Source organism: Rhinatrema bivittatum, unplaced genomic scaffold, assembly GCF_901001135.1.
Source record: "Rhinatrema bivittatum unplaced genomic scaffold, aRhiBiv1.1, whole genome shotgun sequence".
Lineage (NCBI taxonomy): Eukaryota > Metazoa > Chordata > Amphibia > Gymnophiona > Rhinatrematidae > Rhinatrema > Rhinatrema bivittatum.
The window spans coordinates 1-20,892 of record NW_021820299.1 but is presented as its reverse complement, the minus strand read 5'-3'; the positions used below and the strand labels follow the sequence as shown (position 1 = coordinate 20,892).

At 41.8% G+C, this 20,892-nt stretch overlaps 1 protein-coding gene across 1 annotated transcript in view; it reads left to right on the top strand.

Annotated features, from left to right (window-relative positions):
• LOC115081403 (IgGFc-binding protein-like) overlaps positions 1–19,753 on the top strand; it is a gene marked incomplete at its 3' end in the record, with an annotated part of 42,399 nt that extends 22,646 nt beyond the window's left edge. Inside the window, exons 5-7 of the mRNA XM_029585858.1 lie at positions 4,682–5,255; positions 11,300–11,892; positions 19,187–19,753. Of these exons, the coding sequence (XP_029441718.1) occupies positions 4,682–5,255; positions 11,300–11,892; positions 19,187–19,753 (1,734 nt within the window). The remainder of the gene's footprint in view (positions 1–4,681; positions 5,256–11,299; positions 11,893–19,186) is intronic.
• Positions 19,754–20,892: the final 1,139 nt, after the last annotated feature.

Sequence of the window (20,892 nt, the reverse complement as noted above, 5' to 3'; positions counted from 1 at the left end):
CCCGCAGGACTTAGGCCTGTCCATTTCCCGGACGAGTTGGGCAACTTGGGACATCGTGACCAGTCTGTCCACAGTACATACACAGGCCATGCCTCTTCCGAAGTCTTCTCTCTTTTGAAGTCAGGTCACTGCGACCAAGTTGCATCGGTTCTTCTCCACTAGCGACAGGTATTATTGGGACTATCTGGAGAGCAGGTTTAGCACGAACCTCCTTCTGAAACCGGTTCTAGTGGTAGGCTTGAGTTCTTTCACCTTATCACGGAGCTGGTGGTCAATTCTAGTAGCCAAAGCCACTAGTTCATCCAGCGAGTCAGGTATCTCACAAGCGGCCAGCTCATCTTTCAAGCGAGTATCCAGACCTCTGAAGAAGAGGGTTTTCAGGCATTTGGAATCCCAGCATAGTTCCGTAGCAAGAGTCTTAAACTCTATTGCAAAATCAACCAGTGGTCGGTTGCCTTGCTTCAGGTTCACCACAGTAGAACCAGCAACAGTCACTCGAGCAGGATCGTCAAAAACAGACTTAAATCCAAAAATCCGTCAATATCCTGCAGAATTGGATCCTTATGTTCCCACAGCATTGAAGCCCAAGACAAGGCCCTTCCATCAAGAGAAGATAGCATATAAAGTAGTCTTGGTGTAGGCCGTGGGGAAGTGAGAAGGCTGTAATGCAAAATGCATGCAGTACTGATTTAGAAAACCTCTAGTCCTTGAATCTCTCCAGAGAAACGAACTGGAGCAGCCAGAGGTACAGTAGTCTTTATAGTTACTTCAGGTAACTGACCTTCATTACTGGAAGCAGCGCATTGATTCTTCTGTGTGTGTAGCTGATGGAACGCAAAAGTAAGTTTCCCCAATGGCGTCTTGTTGTTCAGCAATGTGCAAGGGCCAGGCCCAGAATGGCCTGCAGAGAATTGAGCTGTGCTGGATCCATGGAGTTAGCAATCTATTATGTTTTGTAAGGTTTGGGTGGACCCTTGGAGACTGTGGTAGCTGAAAACACCCACGGGGGAAGTCCTGTGAGGGGCCACAGGTCAGGCTCAGCTCTGGACACACAAACACAGATTATATCTCTATTTAAATAGTTTGTGAAGCCACCAGAGGTGGTGGCAGTGAATTGAAGATGGAGCCCGGCTGGGCTAGTATTCCTCAGGGTGCTGGAATGGAGGGGATGCCGGAGAGGGACGGCGGGCAGATGCCGTGGCAGCCAGACGTCCACAAGAAGCAGGAAGATTCGCAGAAAAAGAAAGGTAGTCGGAGTGAAGCCATTGGGCAGCAACGGTTGCAACACACTGGTCTTCTCACTACTATTTCCCCAAAATTAGCCCACCTCAACTCAACTAGAGAGTGCGCTTTCTTAATAGCCGGACTACTGCTATGGAACACCCTTCCCAGTGACCTAAGACTTGAGCAGACATCACAAACTTTAAAAAAACAAACAAAAACATGGCTGTTTAAAAAGGCATTCACAACATAATGAGAAAAATGACCACTCAACTCTCCCATACCCACCACTATCTCTTCCACAATATATCCAATCTCAAATCCATCCCAATCTGTCTAATGCACTCCTACATCAATCCTATATTAAATTACACAGAATACCTCTCTTCGACAAACCTAAATGCACATAAGATAAACCTCCCTCTCAAATCTTTTCGTTACCTAATTTCTTGCTTCTTCTATTTTTCCTTCTTTCCCTTATCTATTAATTAAATATCCCTCCCTTTGTTTTTACTTTCTCATTTACCACTTTCTATTCCAATGTAACTTTTTTCTGTTTTTCTTTATCAACTCTTATTTATTTATTTATTTATTTATTTATTTATTTAAAAGTCTTCTATACCGATGTTAGTCGAAACATCACCTCGGTTTACATGGAACAAAAGCAACGGAAATTACAAGTAACAGGGGAAGGGTAAGGGGTACAAAAAACCATAAGGAGAGCAGAGAAGCATAGGAACAAACAACAAGTGAACTATAATGTCATAGGAACAAGGTCATAGTCAAATTCAGGTCATGATCCATCACAATTCAATATTCATCAAGGGTGTTGGGGGAAAGGCTTGTTTGAATAGCCAGGTTGTTGAGCTGGGCTCTGAATTTGGTGATGCAAGGTTCAAGTCTGAGGTGGGTTGGGAGTGAATTCCAGTACATAGGTCCAGCAATGGAGAGCGCCCGATCCCTTGTAGCTGTGAGGTCCGCTTTCTTTAGGGATGCACATGGAAGGACCCTTTGTTAGTGGTCCTTGTCGGTCGATTCGAGCAGGCAATTTGGAGGGGATCTGCCAGCCAGTTGGAGTGATGGGAATATAAGGCTTTATGTATAATGGTCAGGGATTTAAAGAGGAATGCGGGAGGGAATAGGGAGCCAGTGTAGGTCCTTCAGTATAGGGGAAATATGGTCGTATTTGTGAGCGTTGGAGAGGGTTCTGGCTACAGTGTTCTGTAGCATTTTGGAGGGGCTTTAAGGAGGAGTAGGGTAGGCCAAGTAAGAGGGAAGTTACAGTAATCCATCTTGGATGCCAGTGTAGCCTGGACGACAGTGCGGAAGTCACTAGCGTGAAGGAGAGGTTTCAGGTTTTTTAAGACTTTAAGTTTGAAGAAACCCTCTTTGAGTATGGCACTGATTATGTTTTTTGAAGTTCAGTTGTTGGTCGATTAGGACCCCCAGGTTCCTTGCGCAACTCTTATATGTAAACCAATGTGATGACATATGTTGAATGTCGGTATATAAAAACAATAAATAAAATAAAATTCAATAAAGACCGATGATCAGGTACCAATAAAAACAGATATATAGAAGGGTTTCACCCACACATGTACGATTGAATTTAAATGGCATGTACATGATCTGGCAGCCCAAAATAATTCTACAAAAGAATAACAGTCCATGGGCCTCACCTGCTGTTATTATTAAGAAAAGGATGGCTCTATACACTTTTGCAGTTATTATCGGAAGCTAAATCAGATTCATAATCAGAGATGCCTATCCTTTCCCATGGATCAATGAAACCCTAGATGCCCTACGTCAAGCCACATGGTTTCTCTTCCCTGGATATGACATCCGAATACTTCTAGGTGGCAATGGACCCACAAGATCAGGCAAAGATAGTGATGACCACTCCTTTCAGACAGTTGAGTGGACTCAAATGCCATTTGGCTTGACTAATGCTCCTACGATATTTCAGAGGTTGAGGAACTTACCTGAATGACTGTATGTTTAATATACTTTCTCTCTACCTAGATGATATCCTTGTATTCACCAAAAACGTTGAGAACCATTGAGATCACAGACCAGGTCTTCTAATGATTGACAAAAACAGGGCTGAAATTAAAACCTACTAAATGCAAAACTGCTCACAATTCCCTCTCCAAAATTGGCACATCTGAACTCAGTCAGGGACAGGACTTTGTCTTTGGCTGGTCCAAAAATCTGGAATTCCCCTTCCTGTGGGATATTAGAACAGAAACTTGTATTCAGAAATTTAAGAAATTGATAAAAACTTGGCTATTTGAACAGGCCTTTTTAGAGACAAGCTGATATATTTAACATCTTAGATCCACTAGACAATAAGAAATAAGCCCAGTGTTATTACATTAAGTTACTATTATGATTTAATTTTAGTAAGATTTTATGTTTACGATTTAGCAGTACTGTATTTTATTATGTTTTATTTTAATTAATAATTAATTACTATTAGTTATTTTTAGATTGTATTTTATAATCTGAGTATTGTTTTAGATTGACAATTGGAAATGTGTTTTAGATAGTCATTATATGATTTATTTATTATTGTTATGTATTGTTGTTATTTTGGAAATGGCATTATGTATGGAAATGTTTGCGTCTTTATGATCTTTTAGATCTGTTTAGACGTTCTGTTAACCGTCTTGATTTTCTTGGGAGAAAAGTCGGTATACAAAAATGTGCAAATAAATAAATAAATAAAAAATGTCAGGAAGTGAATTATTTAGGCTACATAGTTTCTAAGGAAGGAATAGCTTAGACATGTCCAAAACTATTGCTCTGAATACTTGGCCAGAACCCCAGTGTGTAAAAGATATCTGGCAATTCCTAGGCTTTGCCTGTTATAAAATTTCCTGCCATATACATGGGTAAACATGGTCTCAATGTCCTGTATGCATGGACATTTACCCAGACCATCAGCAGAGGAATTCCCGGGGGGCAAGGTTGGGGAGGGGTTTGCATTTACATGCATACTTTTGCATATTTCAAAAGATGTTTACATTTTCATGAAAACTTTCAGCATTCAAATTAGCAATTTTGGTGGACATTTTCAAAGCAGCAATGTGCATGTAAGTTGGCTTTGAAAATTGGTGTATCTTGTGTGTATTTGTCCAACGTTTTATACAGACTGTTACAAAATTACCCCTTTCAGTGAATAACAGTTATATTGGATATTCTGATATCTATAATAATGATAATGGTAATAGTTGTTTGGGGGATGAAAAAAGATCCTAGTGAAGATACTTTGCAGTGGCACCAGTGGCATCATGGCAAAGGATATAAACAATGCTGTTCATAACCAAATAATGGCTATGTGCAATGCATGCAAGTTTTTCATGCAGTCTATCACCTTTGTGACACTATAGTAAATGTGGCCCTAGTGATGATAATGCAGAAGCTGACAATGGCCATTGGTATGTTCTTCTTCTTGTAGGTGGACAATCAGCTGTTGCGTTTGCCTATCACTTTGAATGGCGGGAAACTCCAACTTTACCAGACAGGGGGCTCTCTTCTCATCCAGACTGACTTCACTCTGAAAGTATACTTTGACTGGTACTTCCACTTAAAACTGCAGATATCCAGCAGCTACTTTGAGAGTATCTGCGGCATGTGTGGCAACTACAACGGGAACCCTAATGACGATTTTATGACTCCACAGGGGGTGGCAGCTCCCGATGCTATTGATTTTGGAAAAAGCTGGAAGGTAGAAGATGGTGACAGGTTTTGCTGGCACAACTGCAATGGAGTGTGCAAAACGTGCAGCCAGGATTTGCAGAAGAAGTATGAGAACGAGCTCCTCTGTGGCTTAATCACCAAGCAGGTGGATGGCCCTTTCAGGCAGGGCCATCCTGTGATTGACCCCAAAATCTTCATGGATAACTGTGTGTACGACATGTGCATGACTGATGGCTACAAGCAAAGCCTGTGCCAGGCTTTGAAGACATATGGGGAAGCCTGCCAGAGGAAGAACATTACCATCTATGAATGGAGGAAAACAGCTGGATGCCGTGAGTAAAGCATTAAATATAGTGTACAATAGCAGGCATTTTACATGAGAAAATGACTCAGTAACTCAGGCATAAGAACATAAGAAATTGCCATGCTGGGTCAGACAAAGGGTCCATCAAGCCCAGCATCCTGTTTCCAACAGTGGCCAATCCAGGCCACAAGAACCTGGCAATTATCCATACACTAAAAAGATCCCATGCTACTGATGCAATTAATAGCAGTGGCTATTCCCTAAGTAAACTTGATTAATAGCCATTAATGGACTTCTCCTCCAAGAACTTATCCAAACTTTTTGAACTCAGCTACACTAACTGCACTAACCACATCCTCTGGCAACAAATTCCAGAGCTTTATTGTGCGTTGAGTAAAAAAGAACTTTCTCAGATTAGTTTTAAATGTGTCCCATGCTAACTTCATGGAGTGCCCCCTAGTCTTTCTACTATCCGAAAGAGTAAATAACCAATTCACATCTACCCGTTCTAGACCTATCATGATTTTAAACACCTCTATCATATCCCCCCTCAGTCGTCTCTTCTCCAAGCTGAAAAGTCCTAACCTCTTTAGTCTTTTTCATAGGGGAGTTGCTCCATTCCCCTTATTTTGGTAGCCCCTTCTCTGTACCTTCTCCATCGCAATTATATCTTTTTTGAGATGCGGCGACCAGAATTGTACACCAATATTCAAGGTGCGGTCTCACCATGGAGCGATACAGAGGCATTATGACATTTTCCGTTTTATTCACCATTCCCTTTCTAATAATTCCCAATATTCTGTTTGCTTTTTTGACTGCCGCAGCACACGTGTACCGACGATTTCAATGTGTTATCCACTATGAAATTCTTCCAATTTTGAATGAAGATCTTTTGGCTAAAATAGCTTCTTTTCACCTCCCCTTTCTAACCATGCCGGGTAATTGTTTTGCCTTCTTTTCCACCTTTCTTAATGTGTGGAATACATCTGCACTGTGCTTCTAGAATGGTATTTTTTAACAATGACCACGCCTCTTGCACATTTTTTTACTTTTTTAGCTGCTCCTTTCACTTTTTTTCTAACAATTTTTCTCATTTTATCAAAGTTTCCTCTTTTGAAAGTTTAGCACGAGAGCCATGGATTTGCACACTGTTCCTCTTCCAGTCATTAATTCAAATTTGATCATATAATGATCACTATTGCCAAGCGGCCCCACCACCGTTACCTCTCTCACCAAGTCCTGTGCTCCACTGAGAATTAGATCTAAAATTGCTCCCTCTCTTGTTGGTTCCTGAACCAATTGCTCCATAAGCTATCATGTATTTATTTATTTTATTTATTTAAAACATTTTATATACCGACTTTCACAGACAAAGTCTGACCCAAGACGGTTCACAACTTCAAAATATAAGAAAAACTGAAAAAGATAATTAAACAAAAAAACTACATAATAAAAACAAAATCAATAAATAAAATAAGTAAAAAAGATGGAAAAAAATACAATGTATAATTATAATCCCTAATTCTTTAACATAACTTATGCTAAAATTTATAACTAAAAAACGAGAAAAGCCAGAAAAGGTTAAGAAACCAGAGACCAGTGTTATCACACGGTTAGCAAAAACAAGCTATAAGCTCTATGTATGTATAATATACATCCACTATTAATATGAAGATCTTTGAGGAAAGATATTTCGTTTCCCTTAATTCCTGCAAAGGCCATTTTAAATAGATAGGTTTTCAAAACCTTCTTGAATTCCTTGTGATCAGTAATTGATCTTAGTGTATTTGGGATCGAGTTCCATCCAGGAACGTTATCTCTCTAGCATGTCCCGATGATACATTACCCAGTCAATATTGGGGGGTAATTGAAGTCTCCCATTATACCCACACTACCAATTGATTAGCTTCCCTAATTTCCCTTAGCATTTCAACTGTCGTCTCACCATCTTGACCAGGTGGACAGTAGTATACTCCTATCACTATAGTCTTCCCTGACACACAGGGATTTTCTACTCATATACAATTTTGTATTTAGTCTCATGCAGGATGTTATCCTGTTGGACTCTATGCCATCCCGGACATAAAGCGCCACACCTCCTCCCGACTGCTCCTCTCTGTCATTGCGATATAATTTGTACCCTGGTATAGCACTGGTCCCATTGGTTATCCTCTTTCCACCATGTCTTGAGATGCCAATTAAGTCTATGTCATTACTGCTATACATTCTAATTCTCCCATCTTACTTCTTTCGACTTCTGGGATTAGCATACAAACATTTCAAAGTTTGTTTTTTGTTTGTATTTTCATTCTGCTTTTTAATTGATAGGGATAAGTTAGAATTTTTTAGCTCAGGTGAGTTTTTAGTTACAGGCACTTGGACTACTTTTCTTATTATTTGAACCTCACTGTCGGGATGCCCTAATTCTAATGCATCATTAGTATCCTTTGAAGATACCTCTCTCTGAACCATGCGCTGCTGAGCGACTGTCGGCTTTCCCCTTTGTTCTACTTTAAAAGCTGCTCTATCTCCTTTTTAAAGTTTAGCGCCAGCAGTCTGGTTCCACCCTGGTTACAGAGGAGCCCATCCCTTCGGAAGAGACTCCCCCTTCCCCAAAAGGCTCCCCAGTTCCTAACAAAACTGAATCCCTCTTCCTTGCACCATCGTCTCATCATCCATGCATTGAGACTCCGGAGCTCTGCCTGCCTCTGGGGACCTGCGCGTGGAACAGGGCATTTCAGAGAATGCTACCCTGGAGGTTCTGGATTTAAGCTTTCTACCTAAGAACCTAAATTTGGCTTCCAGAACTCCCGCCCACATTTTCCTATGTCGTTGGTGCCCACATGTATCATGACAGCAGGCTCCTCCCCAGCACTGTCTAAAATCCTATCTAGGTGACGCGTGAGGTCCGCCACCTTCACACAAGGTAGGCATGTTACCAGGCGATCCTCATGCCCACCAGCCACCCAGCTATCTAATTCCTAATAATCGAATCACCGACTATGACGGCCGACCTAACCCTTCCCTCCTGGGCAGTAGGCCTTGGGGAGATATCCTCAGTGCGAAAGGACAATGCATCACCTGGAAAGCAGGTCCTCGCTGCAGGATCCTTTCCTACATCACCCGGTTGATGCTTTCCCATCATGAGACCTTCTTCCTCCAAGGCAGCACCAGAGCTGCCAGTCTGAAGTTGGGACTTGGCTACTATGTCCCTGAAGGTCTCATCTATATACCTCTCTGTCTGCCTCAGCTCCTCCAGGTTTGCCACTCTAGCCTCCAGAGATCGGACTCGTTCTCTGAGAACCAGGAGCTCTTTGCATCGCATGCACATGTACAACTTCTCACCGGTGGGTAAAAATCATACATGTGACATCGATGCAAAAGACTGGGAAGCCCCCTCTTGCTGCTGGACTGCTACCTTCATCTCAATTTTGATCAGTTCCTAGTTAAGTTTTAGGATGCTATGGGAGTAGGAATGTGTCTAACGTCCTTTAAATGTATTAATTAATTAACTATATGTCTGGTAGTGGCCTACCGGGGTCTGATCGAATTCTCAATAAAGTTTTTGTTGATGGGTTTCTTTTTTGTGAAAGTGGCACCTGCCTATAAATTAAGGGATGAGCTAGGGGTGGGAGGATTGGGAAATACAAACAGTCTAACTTCAGTTAGTTAGCCAGTGTGACTTACTGCTCTCTTGATTAACAAATGTTGATACCTATTCAACCCAATCACACTATCTCAACACCTTTCCAAGGTGAGTAACTGAGCTGAATCTTTCAACCTTTTTAGATATACACTGCTCCTAGCTTATTTCTAGCTTCCGGCTACTTTTTGGGGTTTTTTGGTTTTTTTTTTTTGGGGGGGGGGGGTTCTTTTTTTTTTTTTAAATACAAACACTCAGTTCTTTAAAAGTCTGCAGAGCACTCAGTTCTGCAGACTTTTAAAACTTAAGACACTACCTACTGCTTACTAGCTAGCTTATTGACTGACTATTTAAAAATACAAACAGTCTAACTTGTTTATTCCCTGCCTTTCTGACTATTAAAAGCACACGCACACAAACGCACTAAATAATATTCTCAAATAGTTAACTTTGCCCGAATACTTTTAAAAAGACAATGTCCAAAGCAAAGACTTACTGATTCCTTTCAGCCACCAGCAAGGTGATCCTCTCCTCTCATTGTAGAAATTCTGGCCAAATACATGATTTTTCTTGTTGATAGTATCTTGAGACGAGCTGAATTTAGCAAGTTACACGGTATGCCTCACTGTTTCGACACTTGTTTGACCTCTGCATAACTTGGGCACCTCTTCTGAACAACTTGTGAAAACTCTTGGAAGAAAATAACTTGCTGTTGATCGTAGAATATTGTGGATACTTGCCTTGCCCTATCTATGACCCAAGCTTTGTCTAGATAGATGTGTAATTTAAGAATTAACTTGCGGTGCCTACCTCCTGAAATAGGCAGAGGAGCCAAGACCCAATATGCTTGTTCAATTCTTATGTGGCCTCCCTTACCATTTAAATTCAGCTCTTTTGGAATCGAAGTGGAGAAGAAGGAAACTGCATCTTTAACCTATGATAACACCAGGAGGACCACTATGCGCACATTTTTTCACTGACTGTTTTTTTATGTCATTTTTCCTAAAAACCATTAAGATTGCGCTCAAGTCCATCTATTTTTTGTTGGCCTCAGGGAGAGCTCCACCTCCTCCACGAGGCCGGCAGTCTCTGAAATGCGCGCCAAATTATCCTGTGCTGTAGCAACGAGTTGATCCACTTTCTCCACCACCACTGCTAATTTAGTGGTGATGTCTGAGGTAAGCTTGGTAGAAAACTTCTCAAACATGTCTTGATTGATCTTTGTAGTTTCTAAAGGAGTCGCTGGTATGGGCCAATCCTCCTCCAAAATGGAGTCTCCTCCTTGAGAATTTTTACCCAGCATTTGAGAACAGTTCAACCTTGGACTTTTTGAAGGTTTATCAGCCTACAATCAGGCAGCGATTTCTTACACCCATCTTTAGACATTTTCCTACAGTTCTAAACAGGGAATATGTGAAGAAACAACTGGATTCTGAATAAGGTCAGGGAGCCCGTCTCACGCTGCCATCTCTCAGCAGTGACCTGGCCCATATTTCCATTTCATCATCTTTCTTCACACATTGCTCCTTGGTCCTTTCAGTTTTACTCGACCACCTTGGGTCTTCCTCCTTTTACTAATATATCTGAAAACTGTTTGTCACCTCACTTTACCTCTTTCGCAATCTTTATTCCACTTCCTTGTCCTTTCTTTCCTTGTTTCTCTCAGTTTCACCAGATGCCATTCTTTTTGCCTTTATTTTATTCGCCAACTGCTTTGAGAATCAGATCGGTTCCTTTTCCTCTTCTCTTGAATACTTTTCTTACAGAGATTTGTAGCTTTTGAAATAGTTCCTTTTAATTTGGTCCAATAATACAAAATGGCACTGGTAAATAAAAACAGTGCAGACCACAATGAATTAGGGATAGAAGAATGAATTCAAAATTCCTGTACTTTAATTTCTTCAAGCATTTTAAATGTATGATTACTTGCTGCACAAGGCAAAGACTAAATGGTAGCGTTCAGTCATATAAAATTGTGTCTACCTTTTCTCCACTCAGATATGCTATTCTAATGCAGTCTGAAGGCATAAAGCATGGATGTATCTTTCTGCATTTTCTGATAGGTTATATTCCAATCTTTTCACCTTGTGTGAGGTCTAGTCTTCTCATGACACCACAGCTAAGGGAGATTGGAAGACATGGAGAAATGTGTGGGAAACCAAGACTTGTTCCTCCCAAGCATATCACCATTCACACCCAAGCTGTGTAAACCTTTGGTGAATAGAATGGGGAATCTCACAATGAATTTATGGTTTTTTTGTTCTGCTTGCTGTACATAAGTAAGAATTCTGGCTTAAGATTCTTCTGGGGATATAGTCAATGGTAGTGAAACTGATGGAGATGTATTAATCTGGTTAGTTTGCCGTGTCTTAAAATGATTGAGAAGACATCTTGTTCACAAGAACCCTCTTTTGATTCTTCTTTCCTAGCAATGCAATGTCCTGAGAACAGCCAGTACAAGATCTGTGGTAGTGCATGCCCGACCACTTGTAATGATGATGCAGTCAAATGCACTGAGCCTTGTGTGGAAACCTGTGAATGCAACGATGGCTTTGTGCTGGATGAGGGGAAATGTGCTCCTAAGAGCATCTGCGGCTGCATCTTTGAGGGCCGACTCTATGAAGCCAATGAGAAATTCTGGGGAGATAAGAAGTGTGAGAAACAATGCATCTGTAACCCATCGACCAGGCAAGTCGAATGCATGGCCACCAAATGCAAAGCCAACCAGAAATGTGATGTGGTTAAAGGCATCCAAGATTGTTATCCTATGACCTACGGTACCTGCTCAGCTTCAGGAGACCCTCACTATGTCACCTTTGACAATCGTAAATATGACTTTAAAGGTACATGCATCTACCTTCTTACTGGGCTATTGAGAAAGAGTGAAGACTTGAATGACTTTCAAGTCTATGTCCAGAATGACAACCGAGGCAATAAAGCTGTGTCCTATACCACTCTTGTTCAAATTCAAGTTTTCAATTATGACTTCATACTCAGCAGAGCGAATCCTGACAAAGTGATGGTAAGTTAGAAATATCAATTGTTGTGTAGTTTTATGTATTAATTTTCTCGTTTATTTAAATATTTTTAACCGATGCTATCTCTGATCCTAGGTGAGATTGCTGTGACAGGTACTACTTGCATCCTCTCCCAGTCTCCCTCCCCCCTCTACCTCTGTTTTCAAATGGTCCTAGGAAAGATCTCTATATTGCACCACTATTCGTGAAAGATGATTTTTATTGGAGATATATGGTCGCAGCATAGGTCAATTACATACAATAATTCAATAATTTGGTGAAATGTTTTTGTTGCTGCTACCCTTAACAGAAGGCTTGGGGTTACCCTGCAAAGAGCAGCAGTTGCAACTACCCTTAAAAAACAAAATTAAATTAAAAATAAAATAAAAAACTTGCTGGGTAGAGTAGATGGATCATTTTGGTCTTTATCTGCCATCATTCACTATGTTACTGTGATACTAATCACTGAATATAATCAAATATTCCAGCAACTTCTCAAATAACCATAGGGTGACCACACCCTCATCTGCTGAAATTTCACTTCACAAACAATAAGCATCATGCTGCCACAGGGTTGACCGTTGAAGCCAACCCCCATTCCAGCATTTCGCTGTCTGGGATGCAGAGCCATCAAAACCTTGAATCTCAAGTTATCCTGCATTTTGATCCTTGATTACCAGGTAAAACATTATTTGCAGTGCAGTGACATCGCAGGAGTCATTTATGAATATGCAACATGATCTCCAGGTGGTGATTAGACCATTTCCACCTGTCAAAGCCAAAGACGTGACAGGTAACTAGACTCAGCTCTCACCCACCCATGCAACGTAAGGACAGGAAGTCTGGTTACTTGCTGTTTCCTGCCCGACCAGCTTTTAACACTTTTCATTCCTTGCTGTGCCCCTGGACATAGTCAACCCCAGCGCAGTAGCTACGACTGTTTGGTATTCTGCCACTGCCACTGTGCCCTACCCGTGCCCTACCGTGCCCCAAAGAAGAGGCTGCTGGGTGGGCTGACCCATACTTATATTGTGATAACAGCCAACCCTTAGCCTAACCTGTCTCTCCCTGACCCAGCCTTGGGATTTAGAGCTGGAGCACTGCCCTGGTTGTGGCTTCCCCACTCCTATATGAGGATGAGTTGGCTCCTTAACCAAAAATGTAAAGCAACAAAAGACATAGCAAAATTATTCAAGCGGCCTTCCAACATTGTGCTCTAATTTGCAAATGTCTATTAATCAAATATCCTTTTCATTCCACTACTCTTTATGCCTGCATAAATCAGAACTTCACTTTTTTCCTGAACGTTTTGATGCATACTTCTAGTCGCAGTTCTTCCAGCAATGAGCTGCAAATTGTTTAACTTGCTACTGTGAACACACCTCTCTTGTCTCACATAGGCAAAATCCCCAGAAAGATGTGATCTTAATTGATGAGCAGGCACGTAAATCACTTGTCTTTGCATTTGTTTCTGCACTTGTTTGTTAGCTCCTCGCTATCACTCTTGTTCCTTCTAGTCCCATACCCTGCACCTATTTAATGTAATTTCAACCTGCAGTTATGATGTAAACCGGTATGATGTAACTACTAATACCGGTATAAAAAAGCTCTAGATAACTAAATAAATAAATACAGAGAGGACTTTACAGTATAGAAATTTAAACAGTAAGATTTTAACTTTATCTACCTGTTGGAATCGTGGACCCTTGGACTCAGGTGGAGTTGGCGCAAATTACAGGGAGGAACCCTGCAGGTCCCCACCATCGGCATGCGGAGTTGGAGGAGGCAGGCCCCTAACTGGAGCTTCACCTATACCAGCCCACAATCCCCTTGAGTTGAGCCTTTGGGTGCCAAGGCAGCAGGTCTTAGGTAGGGGCCTCTGCTGCTGATCGGAGGATCCATCAAGGTTGATGGATATTGCAGGTGAATCTAGAAGCAGGTTGGGGTCAGTGTCAGACAGCAGCAAAGAGGTCCAGGAGGCAAGCAATGGTCAGAGGCAGGTGGCATTCGAGGAGGTACAGAGGAAAGGCCAAGGTCAATACTGGGGGTCTGTCCATAGAAAAAGCAGGGCAGAGAGGCAAGACAGGAAGGCAAGAAACAGCACAGGAGGCAAGGCATACTGGAGAACTGAGCATGGGGGCTGATGAATGAGATGAGGACCACAAGAGCAGGATAACGAAGACACTGGGACCAAAGACACTGGAACTGAAGGACAGAGGTTCAGAAACTGGAGAATACAGGAACAGGACCACTAAGGCAACTCACCCTAATAGGCTGTAGGGAGATCTGATGCAGAGGCAACGGAAAGATGTCTTCCGTGGCGTTATATAATCCAAGGAATGTGATGTTATCAGAGGGCACCTGCTGGGTTTTCCCATTGCTGACCCTTTAAGAATAGGGGCGTCGGTTGCACGCAGGGCCGAACATAGCTGGAATTAGGCCCGTGCCAGCTAAGAAAAGTAGGCCCCTATGTAAGGTTCTGATGTGATACTTAATAGAGAAATCGTTTTCTAAATTTCCCAAATAAATTGTATTTATTTAAAAAGGCTTTACGAGCATTTTTGTTAGCAAATTCTTCAATTACAATTGAAATTTTTATTCATTCATGTTAGAAATAGATATATTTAGCTTTTTTTAAAGTTTTTCCCAACAAAAGTAGGCCCCTTGAACATTGTAGGCCCTAGTCAAATGGCCATACTGGCACCCTCTGTTTCCTAGAGTGGACGCGCGTGTGCCTTAGGAGGAGCGGAGCCCGACTTTGTCTTCGGCGTCTTGCTGTGGGGATCTCTAGCAGCATCCTGCCATACTGGAAGCTGAGGCGGCTTGCCGGTATCCTAGCATAAGTGGAAAGGTCCAGCCTGAAAAGTGAGTGTGACGGTTCACAGGAGGAGCCTACAGACTGACAAATGCAATAGTTTCTCCCTTCTTAAGACCCCCGTTGAGGCTCGGGATTTCTTGGGGTAGTGTAGATGGAACTCCTTCAGTAGGTTACGGTCCAGAATGTTGGAAATGGCTTCTAGGAGTTCTCCTCTGGGCCGTAATCCTTCCAAGTGATGAGATATTCAAGTTTCTTACCCTTGCGGTGGGAGTCCAGGATCTCCTTGACCTCGTATATTGTTTCCCGATCAATGGTTAGCTCTTGAGGTTCTGGTAAATTCCTAAAGAGCCAAGAGAGTATCAAGGGCATAAGTAATGGGAAATGGAATACATTGTTCATTTTGAGAGTTGCTGGCAGCTTCAATTGATTAGTAATTCTTGCAGTACTGGACGGGGCTAATGTAGCGTGGAGCCAGGCTCATGGAGGGTACTCGCAAGTATAGATGATATGTACTGAGGCACACTTTCTCTCCTGTTTTAAACTGCAGAGCTGGTCTTCTGTGGGCACCTGCCAACCTTCTGGATTAGGAGGGTGGCTCATACCCATAGTTCTTGCAATCAGTGGGCCGACCATTGGCCCGCTGGCAAAGGCACGGTTTCCAGCAGTGGAAGCAGAGGCAGTGGTTGTTTCCTGTAGACCAGCAAAGAGAGAGAGGATCCGATAGCTGTGCTAACATGGGAATTGTGGGCAAACTCAGTCCAGAGTAAGACAGTGGCCCAATTTTCCTGGTGCTCATTGATGGATGAATGAAAAAATGCCTTGAGAGTACGGTTGGTACACTGCACTTGCCCATTTCCTTATGTAATCATGAAATCTAGCATAAGGCCAAATTTCTTGCATAGGCAACGCCAGTATTTTTCCGTAAATTGTACTCCACTGTGACAGGATATGCTTGTTTATGCCATGCAGATAGAAGACATGAAGAGTAAAGATGCATGCAAACTTGAGTGCAGATGGGAGGCCTGGTAGTGGGATAAAGTAGAGAAATGATCTATGACTACACAGATCATGGGGGCACCATTTGAGAGGGGAAGGTCTATAATGAAATCCATGACAAGTGGATCCAGGGTTCCCTGGGGGCTGGCAACAGCTGTAACAGCCCCCAGCATCAGCAATCCAGTCTCTTCGTTGTGGACAGGTTAGGCATGAATCAACATAGGCTTTGATGTTTTGCTTCATTTGAGGTCACCAGTAGTAGCGCTGAAGCATCTCAAAGGTCCAAGACATCCAGGGTGATCTGAGAGACAAGAGTCCCATTTTACAAATTACCGTCTTCCCTATAGGGATGGTCATGGAGGTAGCTAGGAGTATCTTGGCAGGGTCAATTATATGCCTGGAATGTTCTGAAGTATCCTCAGCCTGGAAGGAGTGAGAGAGAGCAGTTGCACGTTGGTTCTTGAGCATGGGGCGGTACCGTAGTTTGAAGTCAAAGCAGGCATTTAATTGCTGAGTTTGGTGAAGATGTTTGAAGTTTTTATGGTCTGTCTATATTGTGAAAGAGTGTTGAGATCTTTTAAGTAAATGCCAACAGTCTTCAAGAGCCAGTTTCACGGCCAAGAGATCTCGGTCACCAATGCCATAATTGTGCTCTGCAGGCAAGAACCTTTGTGAGGAAAACTAGCAGGGACAAAGCACTCTTTCTGGTGAATGTTGGCTTAAGATGCTCCTATGCCCAGGGTGGAGAAATAAACTTCCAGGATGAATGGCTGCATTGGTCTGGGTGGTGCAAACATGACTCTTCCAAAAGACGTTCTTTAGTCTACGTAATGTCTCTATGGCCTCGAGGGGTCATCCTTGGTGTTAGCACCCTTAATTTGAGAGCGGTGAGAAGAGCAGCAATGGTGGAATAGTTTGGGATAAACTGTCTATAATAGTTGGAAAATCCCAAGAATCTTTGCAGTGCACGGAGCCCTACTGGACGAGGCCAATCTCTGCTTTTACTTTGTCAGGATCTATGTGGAATCTGTTATGTGAGACGATGTACACAAGAAAACACATTTCTCCAGCTTAGCAAACAAGTTGTTCTCTTGCAGGTGTTGCAGGACAGTGCGGAGGTCTTGAGAGAATATTAGTGTGTCATCTAGTTACACGACTACACAAGTATAGTGAACCTAGATGATGCTAACCATCTTTTTGAAACTCCTGGAGCATTGCAAAAGCCAAAGGGCATGACTAAATACTCGGAGTGGCCATCCTGAGTGTTAAAAGCCATTTTCCACTTGTCACCCACCTTGATTCGTACGAAGTTGTATGCACCTCTGAGATCCAATTTGGTGAAGATTTTCACGCCTTGGAGGTGGTCGAAGAACTCTGATATCAATGGTAAGAAAAAGGGGTCCATCATTGTGATCATGTTCAAGCACTGATAATCAATACATGGCCTACGGGAGATGTCCTTCTTTGCCAGCAAAGAAGAATCCAGCTCTAGCCAGGGAGGAAGACGGGCAGATGAAACCAAGCTGTAAGTTTTCTCTGATAGTCAGTCATGGCTTGAGCCTTGGAAAGTGACATCTGGAAGGGGCATAGCATCTGGAAGGAGCTTAATCTCCCAGTTAAATGACCGGTGAGGGAGCAGTCTAAGCTTTTCGTTTGGAGAAAATATCCTTGAAGACCGTGTACTGCGGAGGAATACCAAGAAGCACACTGAAACTGAAGGACACTGGAACTCAAGGACAGAGGCTTAGGAACTGGACAACACAGGAACAGGACCGCTGAGGCAACTCACACTACTAGGCAATAGGGAGACCTGCTTCTGAGGCATTAAGTGATGTCTGCAGGGGCCTTATATAGATCAGGGAGTGTGATGTCATCAGAGGGTGCCAAGTGGATTTTCCTGCCTCTGGTCTTTTAAGAATAAGAGCGGAACCCGGCTGTGACAGTGGCATCCTGCTGCGAGGATCTCCAGCTGCATCCTGCTGCTTTGAAAGCTCAAGCAGCTTGGCCGCACCCTGGCATAAGGGGAAAAGCCCAGCCTGAAGGGTGAGTGTGACGGTTCGTGGAAGGAGCCTATGGACCACCAAATGCAACACTACCAAACAATTGGAAGCCAGTGCAGAGATTTCAAATCGGTGTAATATACTCATGGAAAGAAGCCCCTACTAGTAACTGCACTGCTGCATTTTGAAATTATTGTAGCGCTTCTAGAGATAAATTAGGCCACTAATACATACCAAACTACAATAAGCAATACCATTGTTAACAAGCACATTTATCCTGGTTCAAAAATCATTAGGTTTTAATCTAATAATAGGCGAAATTTGTAAAAGGAGCTCTGGACAATTTTCTTAACGTGGCTGGAATGATACAGTTATATAACCTAAAAATGCGTGCTGAATGAGCCTGTCCAATGGTTTAACAATGAACGATAGAGCTAATGTGGAACATAAGTCATTGCTACCAAATGTGTAAGCATAGTTTTGCCAGGATAATTTGCAAAACAGATCTATGCACATACGGCCGGATTTTAAATCGACCACGTGCGTAGACATTGCCTCTTACGCGCACGGCCGGCCCTGCACACGCTGCACGCATTTTAAAAAAGGCCCAGCCACACGTGGAAGTAGCCATACGTGCATAAGTGCTTGGACCCTGACAAATGGGAGGGCCGGGGAACAGGGATGGGCCATCCAGGTTTCTTGCAATGTGTTCCGCTTAAATGTCCCCTAATGCAGCTCCAGCTGAAACACCAAAGGTGTTTGCAACGTAGCGAATTGTGCAAGAAACAAGAAAAACCCAATAAGTACAGCTTTCTATTCGGTTGTTTCAAGACATTATACATTGATTTCAGAATGATTCCACAGAAGTGTTGGGCACATATTGCTTTTGAAAAATTTGAAGTATCATTGAAGAAAAGATACAAAGAAAATTGGGACATAAGGGCTTGTGATGATGGTCAGGACAGGAAGTCAAAGGTTTGAAGTAGTCCTTTGACTGGTCCGTTTGATGCCCTTACCACAAAAAAATTTAAATTAAAAAATCTAAGTGACAAGAGTTTTTGTGGTAAACAGTTTTGTGTATGACATTTGTTTGAAGTCTGAAATAAGAAATAAGATACATTGAGATATATCAGTATAACAAAATTTGTTCAGCCATTGCTCCCTTTTTAGAAATACAAAATTACCCCCGCCAGTCTATGAATTAGAAAACCATAAACATAAAAGAGTGTTTATTCCCCAATTGATTTTATTTCTCTTATTGATATGCCGCTCTTCACACGTCTAAAGGCAGCTTACAAAACAAAGAACATTCACAATTTAAAACAACATAAAACCAATACACACAACATCACAAACACGAAAATCACTAGTCTGAAAAAAAAGAACAGTTTTTTGCTATTTCTGGATTCTGGAAAACGTCCTTAGTATGTCATTGCACAGCCCTATATGATGATTGACTTCGTTTTTCAATGCTATTTTCTACAGGTGAAAGGGCTGCTGATTAATCTGCCATACAGCATCAACAATGGGGAAATCATGATCTACAAACAAGGCTTTGATGCAATAATCCTGACTAACTTTGGATTCAGAACAACCTTCAACTATGATTCTCGAGTTTCAGTAACCATCCCAAGCACTTACGCCGGGGCTGTTGGTGGTCTCTGTGGAGACTTCAATGGAGACCCAGGCAATGACCTGATCATGAAGAACGGCATGACCACAACAGATGCGACTGTCTTTGGGAAGAGCTGGAAGATGAAAGATGTCCGTGGATGCTCAGAGGAAGACAAGGGAGACTGCTCTGATAGGGCCTCAGTCGAAAGCCGCCAGAGAGAAAGCAAAGGGAGTGTGGAATCCTCTTGGACAAGGATGGCCCCTTTAGGGAGTGTCATGCCAAAATTAATCCCCAGGGCTCTTTCAAAGACTGTGTGTATGACTATTGCTTCTACAAAGGTCGTCAAGATGCTATATGCAAAGTCATTTCCAGCTATTCCGCAGCTTGCCAAGACGCTGGTGCCACTGTATATGCATGGAGGTCTGCCAAACTTTGCAGTGAGTAGTCTATTATGATAGCTTTCTTTATATTCGCTGTGTCAAACAATATTAGTTTAGAAGAGAGAAATCTTCAGTGAACAAGAGCTTCAGCCTAATATTAATTACACCTTCTGCTGTTAAAGTGCTTTGTAATAAAAAACGTTTTTGATAAGACGCCATGGGAAAAGACCATTTTCAATGAAATTTTCTCTCCTCTCAGCAGCTAAATACAGCCACCAAATTTCACAATGAAGCTAAATTTAGTACAGTAAAAGCTGTGGGAGAGGTCGGGGAGATAGAGGCTTTCATTTTGAAACTTCACCCATAATATTCCATGCATATTTTACACCTGCTATAAAGCAGACACAAAGTTTACAAATTTGCTTGCAGGTCCACAGATATTTTGCAAGCTCCCTTCTGGTTTTAAACCATAATTTCTTTGTTGCGTTTTTCCTTCTGTGATATCATAGGATTCCCATAATGAAAGAAAAGCTGGAAGGTACATTCTCATGGTATATAATAGACTAGCCTATCAATTAGCAGGTGACTTCTATTGTTTTACTCTTTTGCTTTGGTGTTGATACAGTCACAGTCCTTTTTGAGGGCTAGAATTTGGAAGGGCAGTTATGCAATTTTCAAATGTGAATATGACATAGCTGTTTATTTTCAAAATAGATTTATTTATTTATTTATTATTTATTTTTTATTTTTTAATTTTTTAATTTTAATTTGATTAAAATTAAAATTATATTCAGTGCACTTAAGAGATTTGACATGGAAGTCAGTGCTTACCCACACATAGTTAACCCAAAGATCTTATTTTTACCAAGATACATACGAAGGACATTTTTCAAATGGATTTGATTTAGCCAGGTAACCAATAAAAGTATGCATCATGAAAAGCCCTTTTATAATAAGAAAATATGGTTTGTCAGTTTCTATCAACGTATAGCCAATCACAGTTATATGCATCATGAAAAGCCCTTTTATAATAAGAAAATATGGTTTGTCAGTTTCTATCAACGTATAGCCAATCAATCACAATTATAGGACCACTCACAAAAATATCCACAATTCATTGCTCACAGAGCAATTACTAAAAATGCACAAAAACACTGTTTTGAGAAAGAAGCATCGATCACACTGGTGCCAGATGG